Source organism: Anabrus simplex, chromosome 14 (assembly GCF_040414725.1).
Source record: "Anabrus simplex isolate iqAnaSimp1 chromosome 14, ASM4041472v1, whole genome shotgun sequence".
NCBI classification, from domain to species: Eukaryota; Metazoa; Arthropoda; class Insecta; order Orthoptera; family Tettigoniidae; genus Anabrus; species Anabrus simplex.
In genome coordinates this window covers 76,723,030-76,744,969 of record NC_090278.1, presented here as the reverse complement: position 1 = coordinate 76,744,969, position 21,940 = coordinate 76,723,030, and the positions used below count along the sequence as shown (strand labels likewise).

At 40.2% G+C, this 21,940-nt stretch overlaps 1 protein-coding gene across 1 annotated transcript; it reads left to right on the top strand.

Moving 5' to 3' along the window:
* The first annotated feature begins 4,495 nt into the window (after positions 1 to 4,495).
* DCTN3-p24 (Dynactin 3, p24 subunit) lies at positions 4,496 to 21,680 on the top strand. Its single transcript, XM_067158209.2, has 2 exons — positions 4,496 to 4,676; positions 20,244 to 21,680. Exon 2 carries the CDS (start codon positions 20,250 to 20,252, stop codon positions 20,820 to 20,822), a length of 573 nt encoding a protein of 190 aa, XP_067014310.1. The 5' UTR covers positions 4,496 to 4,676; positions 20,244 to 20,249; the 3' UTR covers positions 20,823 to 21,680.
* The last annotated feature ends 260 nt before the right edge of the window (positions 21,681 to 21,940 follow it).

Genomic DNA, 21,940 nt, shown 5'->3' with positions numbered 1-21,940 from the left:
TTTCTTTTGCCGATACCTTCATTTTTCGAATTGTTGGTCCTCTTCCATTTGTTTTCTTCTGATTAGTGTTTATAGAGGATGGTTGTCCAGTTGTACTTCCTCTTAAAACAATAATCACCACCACCATTTTGTACTGTATAGCTGCATGGGTTATCAATAAACTAGTTAAGAGTAGCTAAGAACATCACTCTTGTTGCATTTGTGCAGAATATTTTTGCCTTAGAACCCAAAGAAATACCACATGAATGGATAACAACAGTTACCATACATAATTTAATGCACTCAACTCAAGAGGCATTCAGTGTTTGTCAACCTTTTAGAAACGCAGTATCGGAAAATACTTTTTTTTATAAAGAAAACGCTTAAGGTAATTTATTACAACCGTCGTTTAGTTCTTTAAGTACAGTACTTCAAGTTCAGTATTTCATGTACCGGTAATCATAATATGACACAGGTATTGTACAAATTTCTATGTTTCTGTCAATAAGATTACGTATTTGACAGATGATATTAATAAGAAATACAGTAAGACCAAGTTGTAAGGAAGTAAAAGAGAAGAACATGAACTTTTCTGTTGATTCTTGTTTCTCAAGAAAAAAAAAAAAAAAAAAGAATTTCATGTTCTGTTAATTATCTTTCTATTCAAATAGCTGTGGATGTATTCATATCATTTAAGTGTTATACAGTTATATATACATGACCCGTAGATGCCGAATTAAATTCATTATGAAAAATAGTTGGTATTTTGTTTTTATTTCAATGTACGTTAGCGAAATCCTCTAAATTCGAATACACATGCCTTTGGTTACGCTCGCTTAAAGACCCAATATGGCGGCTCCATAAGTAGCATTCGTGACTTGACCTCCCTAGACAGACCTTGTGTTTAAAAAGTACAATCGCGCTATCTCTCGGGTAAACCTCTGAAACAGAAGTACACTTTACCTTATACTGCCTGCTCTATAATAAATCTTTATTGCAACCAATGGTCAAATAAAATAATAGAATACATAGCACTATTCACTACAGAGACTTTTCAGAGAGTAGGCTCTCTTTGGGCACTTCAAAGCGTGGTAACGGCCACAAAGTCTATTGCACCATCGACATACACAGTCACTATTCGGATCGTGAAAGCGGAGAGTAGCACAAGCCTTGTGGTGAAATCCGTGGACCGCCACTAGTTTAACACAGGAAGGCGCGACTACCAATATTTCTCCAAGTTGCCGTAAGAGTGCAGCAGTAGACGCACAATCTTCGCTGTCAGTGTGGGTGTAGCACTGTCTTATTGGTGCATGAATGTGTGTGAAAACCTAAGTTATTTCGCACAATGAGTAAACGTGTCTGGTCATTTCCGTTCGTACAAGAGATATTTTGCAAAGAACTGTGAAATTAATGAATCATGCTATGCTTATAGATATTTCAGAAGTGATTTTAAGGTGTTGGTAGGCCTACTTGTTTCTTTCCGTTCGTGCAGCGTATATTTTCCGTAGAACTGAAACTTCAGATTCTTTCCCCGAAATATTCAACTGTTGTGTACCATTTTTCCAATCTCGGCAAGGTGGTTCGCAGCCAGAAAAGATATGACCCAATAAAATACCGTCTAGAAGGGAATTAAAAGAAAAGCGGCTGTCGGCTTTATCTAGGCAAGGACCTAATAAAGGAAGTAATTAGATATCCTCAGATTATTCTCACATCTGTGCCCTTACACATTATTTCAGAAGATGATGGAGCCTCCGCGGCTCAGGCGGCAGCGCGCCGGCCTCTCACCGCTGGGTTCTGTGGTTCAAATCCCGGTCAGTCCATGTGAGATTTGTGCTGGAGAAAGCGGAGGCGGGCCAGGTTTTTCTCCGGATACTCCGATTTTCCCTGCCATCTTTCATTCCACTTACAGTCTCCAATATAATTTCATTTCATCTGTCATTCATTAATCATTGCGCAGGAGGAGTGCGGCAGGCTTCGGCAGCCGGCACAATTCCTATCCCCGCTGCTAGATGGGGGCTTCATTCATTCCATTCCTGACCCGGTCGAATGACTGGAAACAAGCTGCGGATTTTTTCCAGAAGGTGATTAAAACTGTGGAGGATAGTGGATTCCTTGTGCTAAGAATGGTGACGGACAATCACAAAACAAAACGTCTTATGTTTAGACATTTTGGACAACCTCAGATATCCAGACGATAATATTCCAATCAAACTAGAAACAGGAAATCAAATCCTAATTTGCGAGTACTGTTCGTGTTGTTGAAGAGAAGATGGAGTGTGACATTTGTGTCAGCAACATCTCACTGCCTAAAGCTTCGACACCGCTAAATGGAACTAATTATGCATCAGGACGGAGGAGGAGTTCGACACCCAAAACCTTGTTTTGTTGCTCTGGTGAAGCATCTGCAGGAGTTCGTTTAAGCTGCTGTGCCCTATTGTCGAAGTCCTTCAAACGTACGAGCGTAATACGAGGACTTCCGACGTCTTCCCTTTCAGAATACCGGGCGAGATGGCCGTGCGGTTAGGAGCGCGTAGCTTTGAGCTTGCATCCGGGAGATAGTGTGTTCGAACCCCACTGTCGGCAGCCCTGAAGAAGGCTTTCCGTGGTTTCCCATTTTTACACCAGGAAAATGCTGGGGCTGTACCTTAATTAAGGCCACGGCCGCTTCCTTCCCATTCCTAGGCCTTTCCTATCCCATCGTCGCCATAAGACCTATCTATGGCGGTGCGATGTAAAACAAATAGCGAAAAACCTTTCAGAATGTGTTTTGTTACAGTGTGAGGTCAAAGAACATCAGCAAACTGTTAGTAATATTGTCCTAACCAAGTTCGTAAGACCTCTATTATTAGATATTGCGTTGGCAAGAACACAAAAAGTACGGTACCATCCCAGGCCTTCGTCCAGGAAAATCTTTATATTGTGCATGAAGAGGCCAAGTGCGACTTCATACAGGTAATGTTGCTGATATTTGATATTACTGATGTAATTTACGAGCTTCAGTGAACATATGACCATACTGCATAGTGTTTGTAGGCTGTCGTCATTAGAACAAGTTTAGAATATTGTGCGTCTATGTCTGCCATCTAGCGGAGAAATTTTGTCACAGCGTAGTCGCAAAAAGGCTCTCATAGAGCAGGCAGTATAGGTGGATCGAGACGGCTGTGACACTTTACTCAAGTAGTTGGTGGTTATAACCTAGGTAGCGCTGGTAGACCTGTGAACGTGATTCAAGTCCCAAGCAAATACAGTAGAGACAATACACGACACTTACGGATTTCGCCTTGCTAAAATGGGAGACAATTCGACGGTGGCGCTCCTAGTGACTTGACCTGAACAAATCGCGCTAAATTCAAATATCAATGGAAATGTATATACGGAAATGGATAAATAAATTACGTCTAGAAAGACAGTGGTATTGAGATATTAACTTCGAAGTTGCTAAAGCAATTCTGGATAAATGAATGAAGAATTATTTAAAAGGTTATTATTCAAAGACTGAAATTAGACATATAAACAATGTGTGAAATGGACTGCTGTGAAATGGCTTGATCTTTCATTTATGCATTACTTTTTTTAGCTTTAGCATACCTGCCTGAAATCTTACGGTTGGATTTGTCTTTTTTCCTCATTTAAAAACAATGTATCATCACATTAAGACATTTGTCAATAAAAATATCGGCACATTCCTTACACATATGATGCAATGAATTAACATTTAATAGCTGGACAATTTTCCTCTTAACATGAAGCCTACTAACAGAAAGAAAATCTATAAAATCCTGGCTTTAATCTGAGAAGAGGGATAAAAGAAAGAAAAGTTTGAAAATGTTGTCGATAGTGATGATTTGAGGAATATTTACATACAATTGGAGTAAAAATGTAACATACCCTTGGCTGTATAGTCGAGGATTTTTAAAGTCGCTGGCCTGGAAATGATCTGAACAGATCTTATAATTCTTATACAAGCGTAACGTCCCTTCTTTCTTGTACACTTTATCCAAATCGCTTCTGTGACATTTCAAAACCCACAGATCATACCTACAACAACACATCGGTATTGAAGGTTAACTGCTGCACTATACAATAAAATATGCGTATTATATTTTAAGCCCGTTAAAACATGGGTCGAGCAGGTCAGAAGATTATGAAGTACTATAAAAATCTCTGTCACTGGAAGAATATATATGCAAACACAATATTACTTACATGTTCTTGTCACGAGGGAACCTGAAGAACGAGCGCGCATTTTTCTCTACTTCGTAATTACTGCAGCCAAACACAGCACATACCTTTCTCCTCATGTTGAGAGGAGATATCAAGGAATGACACGCGCTACTATTTAATTATGTCAACTCACTGAAAACGCATAACTAACACCAAAAACTCCACACAAAAATACACGTGCTCTTATGACAGAATCAGTACCGTTCAGGTCTATCCGCTAGAGTGAGCTCCAGTAGCTGTCCCTCGATATCTCGCTCAGTGTCGTGTATTGTCTCTACTGTATTTGTCCCAAGTACACGACGTAAATGAGATATTTCATAACCGATATTTTGTCACAGATACTTCCGCCACAGCGTATGTGATATATCGGTGACAAAGTAGCAGGCTGTGTTTTATCGACCATCTCTACCGTTACCGTTATCTATTTTATAGTTGATACCATTGCAGAGCACCAGCTACTGAAGTTTGTCAAGGTATTTTCTGACAGTTTAAGTATTTCCTCGTGGATTACGTTCTTTACACTGTCAGGTCTTCTCGTTCTAGTCAGTCCTGCTCAAGGATGTATTAATAGTTTCCATCAATTCATACAGTAAACGACTTGAAATTGATTTCCGCTCTAGCTATAAATTTTGCTTAAAGTGATAGCAAAGTAATTCGTTGAGTTTTCATCCTGGCTGCCTGGCATAGGATGAGGTTATGTTAATTTTTCTTGTTAGAAAATGATAATGACATTATTGTCCGTCACATTGGTCAGTATAAATCCATCACTAAAATCGATTGTATGTGTTTTGTGAAAACATCACCTCTGGTTTGGAATATGACTCCCAGATATTTGAAGTGACTAACCATTGTTAGTTCTTTACCATTGTAATGGACTCTGTCAGTCACTGCTGGCCTTCCCCCTTTTCTGAAAATCATGTAGACAGTCTTTTGGTCATTTATGCTGAGGTCAATTTCATGTGCCCATGCTGCCAGAAGCTCAAAAGACTCTTTCAGGTCCTCCAGCCGTTCTGCAGCGAGAAACATATCATCTGCATATACATACAACTTTACACCATCTTTGATGCATCGTGTCACATCCGAAGTGATTATTGAGAACAGAAGAGGACTTAGAGGATCTCCTTGTAGTACACCATTGGTCTGTGCTATTTCATCTGATATTGATATGTTATCCTGTATAAATACTGTATTGTTGGAGAGAATGTCTTTGATTATGACCATCAAGTAGTGACTCTTACCAATTAATTGTTCCAACTTTGTCAGGAGTATGTTCCTCTTGAGCATATCGAAAGCTTTAGAGAAGTCAACAAAGATTGCGTGGAGCTTCCCACCTGGTACTCTTAGTGCTTCCTCGATATCTTGTTTTAAACACTCCACTGCTTGCAGAGTAGATATACCACTTATGCAACCAAACTGTTGCTCTGGTATATATTGATCCACAAGTGTTGTTAGCCTATCAGTGAGAATTTTGGTCATTACCTTAAAAAGGGTGCATTCGAGTGCGATACCTCTGTACGAGTCTGGATCTCCCATGTCCCCTTTGCCCTTGTATACCATTTTGATGTAGGATCTTCTCCAACTATCTGGTATTCTACCTCTCCTGAGACATTCGTTCATCAAATAAGACCATGTTTCCTTCAAAATTGGAGTCACCGTTTTTAAATGTTCGTAGTAAATCTGATCAGGTCCACAAGCCTTTCCATTTTCCATGCTGTGTATAGCGTCCTTGATATTCATTACTGTTATAGGCAAAAACTCAGTTACATCTTCTGATTGTGTCTGTAGTGGTCGAGTATCTTTGACCTGAAGCACTTGACACATATGTTTTTCCCAGGTTTCTGTTGGTATGTCCCTGGGGAATTTTGTTTTCCTTGGGTTTAGTATTTTATAAGGATGTCGTTCGGCAACTTCTATCTTCTTTATATCTAGATTAACCCTTAAGTGTCGCGGTCTTTGTATGTTACACTCTAGGTCGGGTCATTCAGACCGCTGCAAATATTTTACGTTTTACAATATTTAATCTACAGTTTGTTGACAGCTGTTTAATTATGACAAAAGACAGAAACACAGATATTCCATCAACGAAGAAATAATCACAATATCACAACATAGTGTGATGAATTCTACTGCAGTCTGTTGGAACACTGACATGGCTATCCTGAAATGGTGGTAATTAATTTGGCCTAAGTGATAAATTATTTTTAGAATTTGGTTTGTTGATGTTAATAGTCGTGAACACAAGAGCGTGGTACATATCATCACTTTTGCTCGGTTTACAAATGTATCCGGACTTGGGTGAATGGAACACTGCAGTTTTGCAAATCTTTTGGTGGAATCCATGTACTGCTAAACTGGTGACTGTGTCTCTCTGTTCACAATTAGACCTTTTCATTCTGCTGATGTAATGGCTACCATTGGATGGAAATTGATTGGGATCTCCATCTTTTTGTGCAGTTTTTGAAGCAGCTTGGACTACTGTCTTGTAGATGGTAGATGTTGGTACAGCAGAAGTTCTTGTAGAAAGGATTGCCATGTTAGTTCGTATGTTAGCCTCGATGGGCTGTATTTAGACAAGCAGAGTAGCTTTTTCAAGAACAGGTTTTTCACTTTCTCTAGGTCTTCCAAAAACATTTTTTTGACCATAGGCCTACCATTTAAGATCTAAATGATATGTTACCATATGTTTTGTTTTGCAAAGTCTTGTTGCCAATTTTGGAGGTTTTTTTTTTGAGTTGATTTATGTGCTACAGTGATCTGATGGCACAGGTCATTTTATCTTTGATGTGACTAGTGATGGGACATTTGATTCATTTCATTCCGTTCAAGTTCCTGAATCGATACAGCGATCCGATTCACGGCACATTAGTCACCACTCCTACTGCAGCTGTGTAGTATGTGCTGGTAAGACAGCAGCAACAGCATTCAGTGCTCGCAGCTGCCATCTGGTCTTCATACTATGAACTCCTTTCTTAGAAAAAAATGCTAGTCACTCTAATACATCAAAGGTTTCCGGCGACGCAGGGTGGGAAAGGTTAGGATTGGGAAGGTAGCAGCCATGGTCTGAATTAAGGTACAGTCCCAGCATTTTCTGGTGTGAAAATGGGGAAACTACGGAAAACCATCTTAACGGCTGCCAGCGGTGGGATTCGAACCCACCATCCCCCGAATACAAACGCATAGCTACGCGATACTAACCGCACGACAACTCGCTCAGTCATTTTTGAAAATATGTATTTTTCTATCAGCTGAGGTTTTTTTAAAAAATCGTCATATTTTGTATAGGCTACCCAAGATGTATTATCTGCGCACTTTTTATCGATATATTTCCTTCCGGGGTGAAGAGTAAGGAGGGAGCTCTCGCGGAACCAGTAGTACTGCCAACTGAATGAAAATGAAATCTGAATTGAATCAATAATACGATCGATCGATATGAATTTTGCTAAACATTTGTTATCTTAAGCCAACAACTGTGTCACACACACATTATATAACATTATATAACATTTCTCGATGCGAATCTTATTCCTAGAGTAAATTTGGCTTTGCTGTGTAAATAACAACAGTACTAGTACGTAAAGTGTACGCCAGATGTCGCACAGCGATGCATAAGCGATTCATAGTTTGTGTTTCGAAGGTTGCCAGTACGAATCTCGAAGATTGCCGAGGTTGACCAATTCAGCACTAGGGTGTAAATATATCCAGAAAAGGTGCGCAGATAATACAGTAGCCCGCTGGTTTTCTGATTCAACATACTGTTGGTTAAGTTATTGTGTCTGTCCACATATGATTGAAGTCTTGTGCAACGATGTGACATATGAACTGAGAGAATACTGAGCTGTTCTTCCCAATATAAAACAGGTACTTTTGAGTGGTCATGAGCATGATTCATAGTCAAAGGGCAGGCTAGAGTCGAGTTTAATTGTCAAATGTCAACTAAGTTATAATACTAAGATTCATTAAACTAATAAATAGTATAACCTAATAGCCTACCTACTTACTAGCTACTTCAGAATTATGTTTTGACTACCTTTTTAACACTGCAAATAAATCCATCTCTTATTTAAACCTCCCTGTGAGAAGAGGACAGTGAATGCAAATGGGTATTATTTTCAAACGAGCTGAGCTCGAGAGTCCATTATAGCATACGATTCTTTCAGTGTACTGTGGCTCACTGTTTGTCTTGCTGCAGTGAGCCGATAAGGAGCCGTGTGTATCTTGTGTCTCACTGAGCCGTGTTCGTTCACGATTCTTTCGGTGTGCCATGGCTCACTGTATGTCTCGCTGCAGCGGAAGCTCGGCTCTCCGCCAGTGTCCAGTGAGCCGATAAGGAACCGTTTGTATCTTGTCTCTCACTGAGCCGCGCTCGTTCACTATTCTTTCGATGCGCCATGATTCACTGTCTCGCTGCAGCGGAAGCTCGGCTTCCCGTCAACGTCCAGTGAGTGCGCCACTCAGCACTGTCCGCTGGGAGTAAGCTGAATCGTGTGCCGTGAGCTCGCTATTCCTGTGAATCGATACACTGCTTCGAATCATGCATTCAGTAGCCAACACTAGATGCGACGTGTGAAGATTTTACATGTAGGCCTGTCTGCAGAGTTATTCCTAGATACTTGTAAGTGGCTTGATGTAAGAGTTCATCTTTGAGGTACAGTTTGTCATCTTTGACTGCTCTTGTATGTTTACCGAGCGTGTTGGCTGTACGGTTAGTGCTGCGCAGTAGTAAGCTTGTTTTCGGGAGATAGTGGGTTCAAACCCCACTGACGGCAGCTTTGAAGATGGTTTTCCATGGTTATCTATTTTGACATCGGGTAAACGCTGGGGCTGTACCTTAATTGAGACTACGGCTGCTTCCTTCCCACTCCTAGCCCTTTCCTCTCCCATCATTGCCATAAGACCTATCTGTCGATGCGACGTAAAAAGAAAGAGAATTCTATGGATCCACACTAGTTGTCTGCTGTTTTATTCCTGTTAGACGTTAGTAGAAGGGGGCAGAGTCAAAGTATTGCCTGAGAAGGTTTCGAAAGATGACGTTCCTACATACAAAGTGTGTTGACACTTCCCAGTATTTACTGTGATAGATGTACCCATTGTACTGGGAGAGTCCCATAATTTGCCGTCCTTCTTGCATGCTTATTGGTAAAGGAGAGTGCAGTTGCCAGCACAAGTTTCCCATATGCCCATAGAAAACCCATTAATTTCAATGAATGGATAATCGGGTTTGAAAATAGGTAGAAGACAAAAGTTGACACCGTGCAACCTAAGGTTTGTAACATTGTAGAGAAGTGGAAATTATGCAAATCTTACTTGGAATTGCTTTTAGAGGAGAAATGTGTTCATTGTGATCAGTAGCGGCGATGGGGATTTAGAAGTGGGGACAAAAAATGCAGACAACTAAAAGTACCCGGGTTTGTGGGATTTAGTGGGGGGGTATATAGGCACCAAAACAGAAAAAATAAGCTACAAAATGGTAAGTTCTTTGAAGCTCTCTAAGCAAAATTTTGACAGAGGGGTAAATGTTGACAGTTTACCAGCTTAAGTGCGGTAATAATACAATAGTTTTTAATATTCTGATTCAATACTATACAATAAAACTTTCACCAAAGAAACAATATTACACACGTATTACAGTTAAATAGAAGTATGGCATGATTACATAATTAATAAAAATCTTTTTGTATTTGACTACACACTAAGAAACGAAACTAAAGTAGAGAGACTGATGAATGTGCGCGGCAAGTGGGTGACTCATACCTCAGTGTCCATAACCTCGGCAAAAGAATATACCCCTGCTACCCTTCCTCACAGCACATGCAAAGTCTCCACTACTTGCTGTTGCGCTATACAAATCGGTTAGCCACGACAAACTACTTTTTTTTTTTGCGTATTTTCGCAAATATTATTTTAAAGAATATAAAGGAAATAATAAGCTGATAAGACAACTGGGCTTGTACAAATTGCTTATTTTAATAATTCCTAGTTTCAGCCAGCTAAAATGGAATTAAAATGTAATGTTTTCTTCACAAAGTGGGGGTGGCTGCACCCCCACCCCCTCAACCCTTCTAATCACTGCTACTGATCATGATGTCTAGGAACCCACATTCCGCCCCCAGAAGTACATTTCATTTTATAAGCTAATAAAGAGCAGCAACCGCTATTGTCCATTGCTAAAGTAGCTATTTGCAATCCTATTGGCCAACCTGGAAAGAATGTGACATCATTGCCATCAATGATGATAATTAGATTGTATTACCAACACCGGCTGAATAAAAGCTCAAATAAAAAGACTATGTAAAAGAAACAATGTGAAATACACAACAGCATTAATTTAATATGAAACTTACCTTCATGCAGTGGCAGATACAGGGCTGCAGCAGCCTTAAGAAATTCATGCACCCTCCTATCTAAGCGGAAGGAGCTCTTAAATAGGGATTCACCTGTCACCTTAGGCGAAATAGAATGCGCTTTTATCACCCTAACCGCTTTGCTTGGCCACAGTCCAGTGGTTTTTGCCTCTAACTGGACCTAACCAACCCAAACCAATGGTTTTGTCATCAGCTGGACCTAACCAATCACTTTCTCACCGACCCCAAATATAAATTAATTCAGCTTTTCCACACTGTTCAACATAGACAGCGCTATTATCACCCTACAGAGTGCTAGAGACCTAGGGGCTTAACGCCCTCAGGCCCCCTTTGTTTGGTCACAGTCTAGTGGTTTTGTCACTAGTCTTAGTTCTCAGCTAAACAGGTTGGCGGCATTGTTGACCGTTTGAGCATATCCTCAGCAAGAAGTACACAAGCAACAGTCATTCCATGCGCAGCTGAATGTAGTGAGTATTGAGTAGCACGGTGTCAACTATTGATGTGATGTTCCACTTCCTTCTCTGCAATTCAGCCTGGTGAATCTTCAAAATTTCTGGGCGAATTGTGCTTAAAAATCTGCAGTACACGAAAATACGCTGTTCAGCACTTAATTCAGAAGCTATTAAATGCACTAAACAGATTGATTTTATTTATTTTATTGTGAACTTAACAGGTCACGAGTCCCAATTACAATGTTCATGCCAATTGTTACTTAGAAGTTAAAAACAAGAACAGTATATAGCTAGAATAATTTTAAAAATTAATTCCTGTGACATGCAAGTCACATTATTAGAAACAGTCATTAAGGATAATATAACTAATATAACATTTACAGTACTAATTAATTCTAATTAAAGTTAGAGTAATATTTAAAAGAATTTTAACAGGATTTTCACTTGGAATGTAATCAGTTTAATAACATGGTTTATAACATTTATACTGAATAATAATAGATTTCCTTTTTTAAATTTCTTCATAATCTGTTAAATTATACTCAGAAGTACAGTGTTACATGTCGAAGTGAATGTAGCTTCAGTCATACTAAAAATATCAACATAGGGATGAATATTATTGGAGAGTCTTGTTTTGAGCACTCTCGACAAGCTTGATATTCCTTGTGGTCATTGGGTTCCGAATAATTGAGCCATACTCAAGGCTAGACCTTACAAATGAGAACAGTGTCTTTGGACGAAATGATAATGAATTCCGTATAGTAAAGCCTAATATTTTCAGAGCATTATTTGTAATTTTAAGAAAAAATGGTCGTTAAATCTTCATTGAATGTTATTCCTAAATCCATTTTCGCCTTGACACTAGTTGCTGCTGTATAAGAGTCGGTGATACTGTACACTGGATGGAAGGTTATCACAGGCTAGCTGAGACCATGACATCACTGGTTGAACTATACGGTCAGGCAACTATTGCATTATCCGCTCGTCCAGACACGGCACAGGGAATAACTAGCAACTCGACTGAGGCTCGCACTGTAGAAATAATTGTTCCTAGCATCAGTAAGGCACATAAATTTTAGCTCACATTGCTCTGCTTACTGGGCATATAGGCCTATGTCTTTAACCTACACCTCCTCCTGAAGCTGACCGTATTTAATCAGTATACATTGAAGACCCAGTAGATTTGACAAGGTAGAAATTCAGTACTATCTGCACACTTTTTAGCGATATATTTGTATACGGCTTTGAGGAGTAAGGAGGGAGCTCTTCCGGTTCCGTTAGTACTGCCAAAGGAATGGAAATGAAATCTGAATTGAATCGATAATGTGATCGATCGATATTAATTTTCTAAACCTTTGTTATTTTAAGCCAACAACTGTGTCACACACACATTATATAACATTTCTCGATGCGAATCTTATTCCTAGAGTGAATTCTATAATTTGGCTTTGCTGTGTAAATAACGACAGTACTAGTACGTAAAGTGTACGCCAGATGTCACACAGCGATGCATAAGCGATTCATAGTTTGTTTCAAAGATGGCCAGTACGAATCTCGAAGATTGCCGAGGTCAACCGTTTCAGCACTAGGGTGTAAATCTATCGCTAAAAAGTGCGCAGTTAGTAACAGCTGCTCAAGGTTTATAACTTTCTAATGGAGTTGAAATTATATAAATCTTATGTGGTGTACCTTGTAGAGAAGAGATGTGTTCACTGCGACAGCCAGGGACCCACCCGCCAGCCCCCAGAAGTACATTTAACTTAGCATGTGCCATTCTCCATTGCTTAAATACGCACTAGCATTTCCATTGGCTGTGATATAATCATATGGGACATCATTTCCAGCAATCAAGACAAATACACTACGTTGGCAACCCGCGCTCATTCATCATCATTCCGTGTCCGGTCAGCATTTCCAAAATGTAGCAACTCCGATGGCCTTGTTGTCCTGTGTAGTGCAGGGATGTTCTAGTAGGGGACAGATGAGCAGGTGGTTAGGATCTTGTGTTACACCACACTCGCAGGATGCATCTCCATCAGCTGGAAGTATGGCCCATTTTTGCATGTTGGTCTTGCAAAGAGGTACGCCCACCCTAAGACGATCAAGTGATCTCCAAATAGGGTAGGGCAGGTCATTTCCTGGAGCTAGCTCTTCCTTTGCAGGAGTATCAGGCGGCAGCATGCTCTTCCACCTGGTGATGCGGTTAGACTCAGGTGTTCCTACCAGTGGTTGAGTCCTGGTGATGAAGCTCTTTCTCGACTTCAGTCGACAGACTACAGCCTGGTGATCATGCAGTGGGTGGCGAGAATCATTAGTCTGCTTTGTCCTCTCTGCATCAGCAGCAACAGCCCTTCTGATAGTGGGGGGAGCTGTTCCAACAATCGGGTAGAGTTTGTCAACTGGGGTTGGCTTCAGACATCCCGACAAGATACGTACGGTCTCGTTGATAGCAACGTCAGCCTCCTTGGTGTGAGTGGATGCACTCCATACAGGTGAAGCGTACCCTGCAGCGGACACACACAAAGCAAGAGCAGAGGTTCTCAGGACGTTAGGGCTTGCTCCCCAGGTGGTGGCTGTGAGCTCAATAAAAACAACTAAATACAACCTGTAGTCGGCCTACAGAATGCCAAAGGCCTAAAGTCGTTTTGCGGCCCTAACACTGGGTGGCTATACCCCCAGATCCTCTTAGTTTGACCGCAGTCCAATGGTTTTGTCACTAGCCGGCATGCTTTCATCTATGTACCACTAGTTTGTAAGTTCAAAAGTTGGCAGCCTTGTACACCGCGCAATTGTGTCAACCACAAGAAAGAAACAAACGACAGTGAAATAGCGCGTATATGCTTGTGCCAAAAAGGCAGGAGATACTAAACTTTAGCTTCTGACGAATTTAGATCCATAAAAATCTTGAAATGTCTGAGAGGCGAGAATATTATGCATGTAGGCTCTGTGCATTAATGGTAGAAATGGACAGTTGCTCTGTGTGTGGTGAATATTGTAAGTTATCGTGTGTCGTCGCGCAATCTGGTGTAGTCTCACCCTGAGTTACAATGGCTGACTAAATGATAACAGTGAGAGTTCAGAGTGTTTTATATGACAGCTATCGGCCTAATTCTTCCAGTCTTGCTGAAATTGGTCACCGAGCTTGGTAGCTGCAGTCACTTAAGTGCAGCCAGTATTCGGAAGATGGTGGGTTCGAACTCCACTGTCGGCAGCCCTCAAAATGGTTTTCCGTGGTTTCCCATTTTCACACGAGGCAAACGCTGGGGCTATATCTTAATTAAGGCTACGGCTGCTTCCTTCCCACTCCTAGCCCTTTCCTGTCCCATTGTTGCCATAAGACCTCTCTGTGTCGGTGTGACATAAACAAACTTGGGGAAAGAAAAAAATAAAGTGGTCATATTTACAAGAAGTTTTGCAGGAAATAACACTAGCTACCCTACCATTTCACGATAGAGGCAGCGTAGTGATTTATGTATCAGTAGTGGTGATAATGATATTGAAAGTGAAATGGCATATGGCTTTTAGTGCCGGGAGTGTCCGAGGACAAGTTTGGCTCGCCAGATGCAGGTTTTTTTATTTTTTTATTTTTTTATTTGACACCCGTAGGCGATATGTGAGTCGCTCTGAGGATGAAATGATGATGTAGACAACGCATACAACCAGCCCCTGTGCCAGTGAAATTAACCAATGATGGTTAAAATTCCCGACCCTACCTGGCACCCCTGTGACCAAAGGCTAGCATGCTAACCATTTAGCCATGGAGCCGGACATAATGATCTTAATGTTCATATACACATTCAACAATGCTATCTTCAGAAAAAGATAAGTTTTGGCCTATTGCTAATACGATATGTTAGCAAAGGTAAATGCTGCTAGGGTGACGATTAATTGTTCCTGCTCTCCGTGAGAGAAATGTAGGCATATTTCAGTTCTTATTTATGTAGTTCACTCAGAACTCGTCAACCCTGTGAATGTTCCGTTAAGAAGGAAGCCATACATTTCAGCGTCGACTCTGTTAAGTGTAACTTAAAATCTCTATAGTCTGTTGAACACACAAGTTCTATACCGTATATGAGGTGTCTTTTTAAAAAAGTAAGTACCGTTTTGATATGTCAACAAGACGAACTTTTTGTATGAATTTTATTTTTACATGAATGACTGGCCTTGCATCTACTTTTCTACATAATTGCCACCAACATTAAGGCACTTATATCAAACAACAAGCTTTTGTATTTTGTTGTCATAGAAGGTTGCCGCCTGAATTGACAGCCACTGCAACATGGCAGTTTTGAGTCTATCATCTTCGTCGTGGCGCTGACCTCCGAGATGCACGATGATGAAATTGTTCAGCCAAATGATGCGATGAGATCTTGAGTTCTATGGGCCACATGTGGTCTGGCATTGGCATGCAGCAAAATGATCCCTTTACTCAGCATGCCGCGCCTTTTGTTTTGAATTGCACAGCACCGTTTTTTTTTTTTTTTTTTAGGTCGCACGATATGTTTCCCAATTTATTGTGTCACCACAAGACAAAATATCAAGAAGCAACACCCCCTTCCTGTCCCAAAACACGGTACACATGATTTTCCACGCTGAAATTGCCTGCTTAAACTTCTTTTTCTTGGGCAATGATGAATGCCGCCACTCCATTGTCTTGTTTCTGGTGTAACTTAGGCCACCCATGTTTCATCGCCTGTTTCAATTTGGCTTTAAAAAATAGTCACCTTCATCGTCGTAACGCTCGAGAAAAGTCAAGGCGCTGCTTAAACGTTCAGTTTTGTGTGCCTCGGTTAACATTTTTTGTACCCGTCGTGAACACAATTTTTGATAATTTAAGTGTTCTGTAACAATGTCGTAGATAACACTTCTTAAAACTTGAGGGAACTCCTCTGATAATGCAGAAATCGTGAAAAGTCTGTTCGTTCTCCCCTTATCGTTGACTTTATGCACCCACTCGTCAATGATCACCGAGGGTCGCCTACTCCGTTCCTCGCCGTGAACATTCTTTTGGCCGCCTTTGATAGCTCTTACCCATTTGCATACCATTCTGTCACTCATGTTTTCTCTGTACACTTCACAAATCTAATGGTGAATTTCAACTGCTTTCACGCCTTTAACATTAAGAAAACTAATAACAGCACATATTTCACAGTCGGCGGGATCCTCGATCGTTGGAGGCATTTTAAATACGCACAAGTCGGGCTGAGTGGCTCAGACGGTTAAGGCGCTGGCCTTCTGACCCCAACTTGGCAGGTTCGATCCTGGCTCAGTCCGGTGGTATTTGAAGGTGCTCAAATACGTCAGCCTCGTGTTGGTAGATTTACTGGCACATAAAAGAACTCCTGCGGGATTAAATTCTGGCACCTCGGCATCTCTGAAAACCGTAAGAGAGTAGTTAGTGGGACGTAAAACAAATAACATTATTATTAAATACGCACAAACAAATGTATACACGGTGCGCATGCGTGGGACACCAACCCCAGCGTTTCAGCAGCGAAATTTCAAAACTGTACTTAAATTTTTTTTGTAAAGATTACTCTAAAACATGTAAAAAAAAGTACTATTGAACAAGGAATGACTTGTTACCATTGATGCTTTAACGGCCTGTACTTATAGACATTATATAGGCTTTTGGGCTTACGCCGTATCAAGAAAATAAGGTAAAATTCTTTACGTTTGGCAGAGAACTTGCTCTGCGTCTTCAGAAGAAAATGTCGACTGTTCACGGGGAAGACTTCTCCATAAATGAAGTTTGAATTTAGACGTTAATAATAGAAGTGGAAGTGGTACGTTCATTCGTTACCAGATGGCTCACTGTATGTGGTACAATGCTAGAATTCAAAGCGGAAGCTGACCCAAACATCAGAATCAGTCTGAGAGGAAGTCACATAACAGGTGTACATACTTATGATAGTGTGACATTAACACAAGCCTGGAATGAAAAATCTGGTGATGATTGTACGAATTTGGAAAACATCGAAACGAAATATCAGTAGGGAAGGGAACTACCTACGTAAATATTTAATGACTGGCAACCACATACACTATTACTTAATTGATAGCCAGTGACCCTGTTGAAATTGTTAGGATTTCTACGTATTTCCACAGCTTGCCGCATAATCCTGGATCTGTAGTGTCTACTGTGGGTAAGAGCTTGAGCATCTTGGAACACATCATCATGACCCGACGATAGGGCGTGCTCAATTATTGCTGATTTGTCTGGCTGGTTGAGGCACTGACCTTCTGACCCCAGCTTGGCAGGTTGGACCATGTCTCAATCCGGTGGTATTTGAAGGTGCTCAAATACTTCGGCCTTGTGTTGGTAGATTTACTGGCACGTGAAATAACTCCTGCGGGACTAAATTCCGGTACCTCGGCATCTCCGAAAACTATAAAAAATTAGTTAGTGGGGCGTGAAGCCAATAACATTAATTTTTTTTTTTACCAGGCATCAAAATACATGAACAATGCTAATATTAGTGTGTAGAATTCAGTGAAAGAAAAACAAATGCTTTATCGTGTAACATTTACAAGATATCAATAAATTATTCTAAAATTCTTACATTATGCAAATGTGTGGAAATATGAAAATAATTTTTATGGAGAAAAGTTGTCGGTCATAACAATTAATGGAATACATAATATTATGACTTACTATCTGGAAAATAATACTGGAGGGAGGGGTAGGGGTAAGACACTCCTAGCACGCCTAGGAGATAATAAAAACTGGAAGGAGAAGTAGGGGGAGGACACTCCGTTTTACATTGTATTGGATGCTTTGTATACTGTAAGAAATCCAGACGCCAGCACTGAATTCAATGTGTTAAAATTATTTACAATCACCTGTAACACCTCAGAACTAAGGGGAAAAAAAATCTTGCTGGCAATACATTTACGGTCACATATTAAATAATTTTCTTGCAGATTTTTAAGGGGTGTCAGCATTTAATGAAATGTGATAAAAATCATGACATTAAAGGAAATGATCAGGCTACTGTAAAATGTCCTTATGTGATATGGGAAAATGGAAAGCAGATTTGAACTCGGTACATCTGAGTTAGATAAGATCATGTTTTAAACCTTTTAATGGAGGAAAAAAAATTATTATTTTGCAGGCTAGTGTAATCTAATTACCAGCCAAGCTCAGATGGTTGAGGCGCTGCTCTTCTGAGCCCAACTTGGCATGTTCGATCCTGGCTCAGTCCGGTGGTATTTATAGGCGCTCAAATACATCAGCCCCTTATCACTAGATTTACTGGCACATAAAAGAACTCCTGCGGGACCTAAATTCCGGCACCTAGGCATCCCTGAAAACCATAAAAGTACTGTAGGTATTGGGATGTAACGCCAATAACTTATTATTCTAACTGCCATCTTGTGCACATTACCTTCCAGTTTACTTGGTACAGTTTTATTATTGTTATTATTGTTCCGAGGTATCTGTGGAACAGCAGAGGTGAAAGAAGGTGCGGGCTGGAATGGGTCTAACTACAAATCCGAAAGATGAATTAAAATGTCAATGAAGGTTATATTTTCGAAACTTAACAATTTTGACATGGAATTTGAACATACAACAAATAACAAGGAGTTAACAAATCCGGTACATGACCAGGAAAGCCAAGATTTAGAGATACTTTAACGATCTGGGCTTCGAGCCCCGCCCTTTACAATTTCTGAGCTCTCAGCTCGCAACCACATATTACCAAAGGGCAGAAATCCCCTGATAACATGGTGCGCTTGCTCCCACCTTTAAATCTCAAGCCTCTCTGAGGCACATTTACCACAAGTAAAAGAGCTAACCCGCTCTCAAATTCTGAGCCTATCAGATGCAACAACCAACATTACTATCAACTGCCCTCAAGGCACACCTACAAAGAAACAAGGGTGTCTTGTACCCAATCTACTGGGCCTTCGTGGAAAAGGAACAGATTAATTAAATGGCCCAAAATATCAAGATGAATGGAGGCGAGTACTTGCACTCCTACCTGAAAGCTAGTTAAAAACCTAAGTGGCGCTAAGCCGATACACAGGGGCTATTCCCATACTACAGAGGTAACTCATACAAGAAAAATTTAAGACATTGCAGAAAGAAGGAAAACGGTTACAAACGTAGTCACCTCAAAACAAAATGAAGGAGAGCTCGAGAGGGTAAAGCACTCTCTATCCCCGATTTACAGTTAAAGTTATATGAAAAATTTACAAGGACAGAAAAGTATTTACATGGTTCAATAGGTAGATTACATATTAAAGGTTTCGGACCTGCCCCACAGGTTAAACTGCTGAGCTAGCAAGAATTAAGATGTTAAACGGACATTACCTTGTTGAAGAGCTGCTGCCCGAAAGAAGAGGCGCTACCCGCCCCCTGCTACACTTACATACACTAGGCTAGATGTTGTACGAGTGGCTGAGAGACAAGAAAATCAGCAGTTTTAATACCCTTGGGGAAGATTCGAGACCTTTCATGAATAATCAAGCCACACCCTCTCTCTTTATTGGTTACTCTTGAAAATACACTCAAAGTCGGAGAAGAAATACCTGATGGGTTAAAAATTAATTACAGAAATTCTTGATTGGCTAAGTTCAAAACTGGCGGAAAGAAAAGTTAATATTGCCAACCCCAAAATGAAAGAACAAAATTTAGCAAAGAGCAAAACTTCTGAATACAAAATTTCTTCAAAAAAGTAGTTGTGTCACTTCGCACCAGGGTGCATGATCATAGTTTTTTAGGCAGTGACATCTATAAGATAATGTTCACACTTCTTGATTAACAACAAACAAAAACAAATCGAAATGCACACAGTGACATCTTCTGAGAAACTGTTGAATTAATTCAGTTTTTAAAGTTCAAAGTTTCTCCTGTAGAGAAGTACAATAAGGCGGAAAATTCAAATGTGCGGCGTAGAGGTGTACCAGCCGGTACAATTGTTGTTGTTGTTATTGCGATGTTGAACTGAGTGGCTCAGACGGTTGAGGTGGCGGTGACCTTCTGACCCCAATTTGGTAGGTTTGATCCTGGCTCAGTCCTGTGTTATTTGACGGTGCTCAAATAAGTCAACCTCGTGTCGGTAGATTTACTGGCATGCAAAAGAACTCCTGCGGGAATAAATTCCGGCACTTCGACGTCTCCGAAAACCATACAAGTAGTTAGTGGGACATAAAGCCAGTAACATTACTTTTATGTTGTTGTTGTTATTACTACTACTAATACTTAGTATTCTGCTTTCAGATTGCCATGGATGAATCTGATGCCTTAGACCTTGATCTTCTTGAGAAGAGGATTGAAGATCTAGAAAGCAAAATACTTGGAAACTTGGAAAGTACTGAAAACTTAACACCCGTTGCTGATTCTTTGTCAAATACCAACACGCTTCTTCTAACTGCTACCTCAGGTCGTGAGAAAGTGAACAACGTTCTCAACAAGCGTCTCCATGAATTAGAGAAGTATCTCTCGTCAGTTTATGATGACTATAGTCCTGCCAGTATAGCAGCTATGTACGAAATTATCCTATTGGAGGAGCCGTTTCTTCGCTCTAACATCGCAATGCTGAACCAGATCAAAGAGCTTCGTCCAGTATTGGATAGTGAACACATCAGAAATGTTCCAGATCTTAAGAAGCGCTTGGAGGATCTTACCGTGATATATCTGGATAAGAAGGAGGCTGCCGATTCACAGGGCACTGAGTTTATGGAGAGTGTCGCACAGTACAATAAGACTATTATCAAACTAACAAAAGCTTTCGTAGTTCTGGATGAAATTGTTACTCGGTTGGAAATTCAAGCTCAGCCTAAAAAGATCGAGGAGTAATCCTATCTGCTTTTTTTGTTGTTGAATTTCTCACAAGTTTGTACCGTATCACATTTCAATCAAAAGTTTGCTAATGTTTCAAGCATTATTGTTCTTATTTGTACCAGTTTTTTGGTTATGTAAAAGAAATTCTCATTATTCTAAACAATTTAATTTTATACTAATATTCATCATGTGCTTGGTTACAAATCATGCTTTCCAATGTTGACTTGGTAAGAGTGAAGATATGATAAAGCTTCTTTCGAACAAACATACCATACCGACAAAAGATATGTGGATCAGTGGTAGATCGACATCCTCTGGATCCCAAGACCACTGGTTCAACACCAGCAGAGGTATTATTTTAACCATAATGGCTTAATTTGTTTGGTCTGTATTGACTCCAAACTAGTATATTACTAATAACGTATAGTCCTTCTAATCAATACTATTACAATATTTATTGTTGGGCTGATTACCTTGCATGTTTCGAGAATTTATAGCTCTCTTTTTCACCTATAAGTTCTCTAAACATGTACAGTAATTAGCCAAATATTGTAATAGTATTGACAGACAATGGAATATAAATTATTTATTATTTATTTATTTATTTATTTATTTATTTATTAGATAATTATAAATTATCAGTGATAACTACCAGTGGAAGTAATCGGATTTTTTAAGGGTAGGGAAAAAAATTACATTCAACACTATAGGTAGAGCCCTGCACAGATATACAAAATATTATCCGCTCCGCATCCGTACTTCACCCACATCCATGAATAGTTATCGGCGGATATTGTAAATATTTAACCCAGAGGCCCTCGGTTCGATTCCCGGTCAGTTCAGCGATTTTTACCTGCATCTGAGGGCTGGTTCGAGGTCCACTCAGCCTATGTGATTAAAATTGAGGAGCTATTTGACGGTGAGATGGCGGCCCCGGTCTAGAAAGCCAAGAATGGTGGCTGATGGATCCGTCGTGCTGACTGCACAACACCTCGTAAACTGCAGGCCTTCGGGCTGAGCAGCAGTCGCTGTTGTGCCATGGGGTTTGGTTTGGTTTATATTACACCCAAGGTATTGAAACATAGATCTGTTAACACAATACAATAGGCCTTATACCTGGTACCAGAACCCCT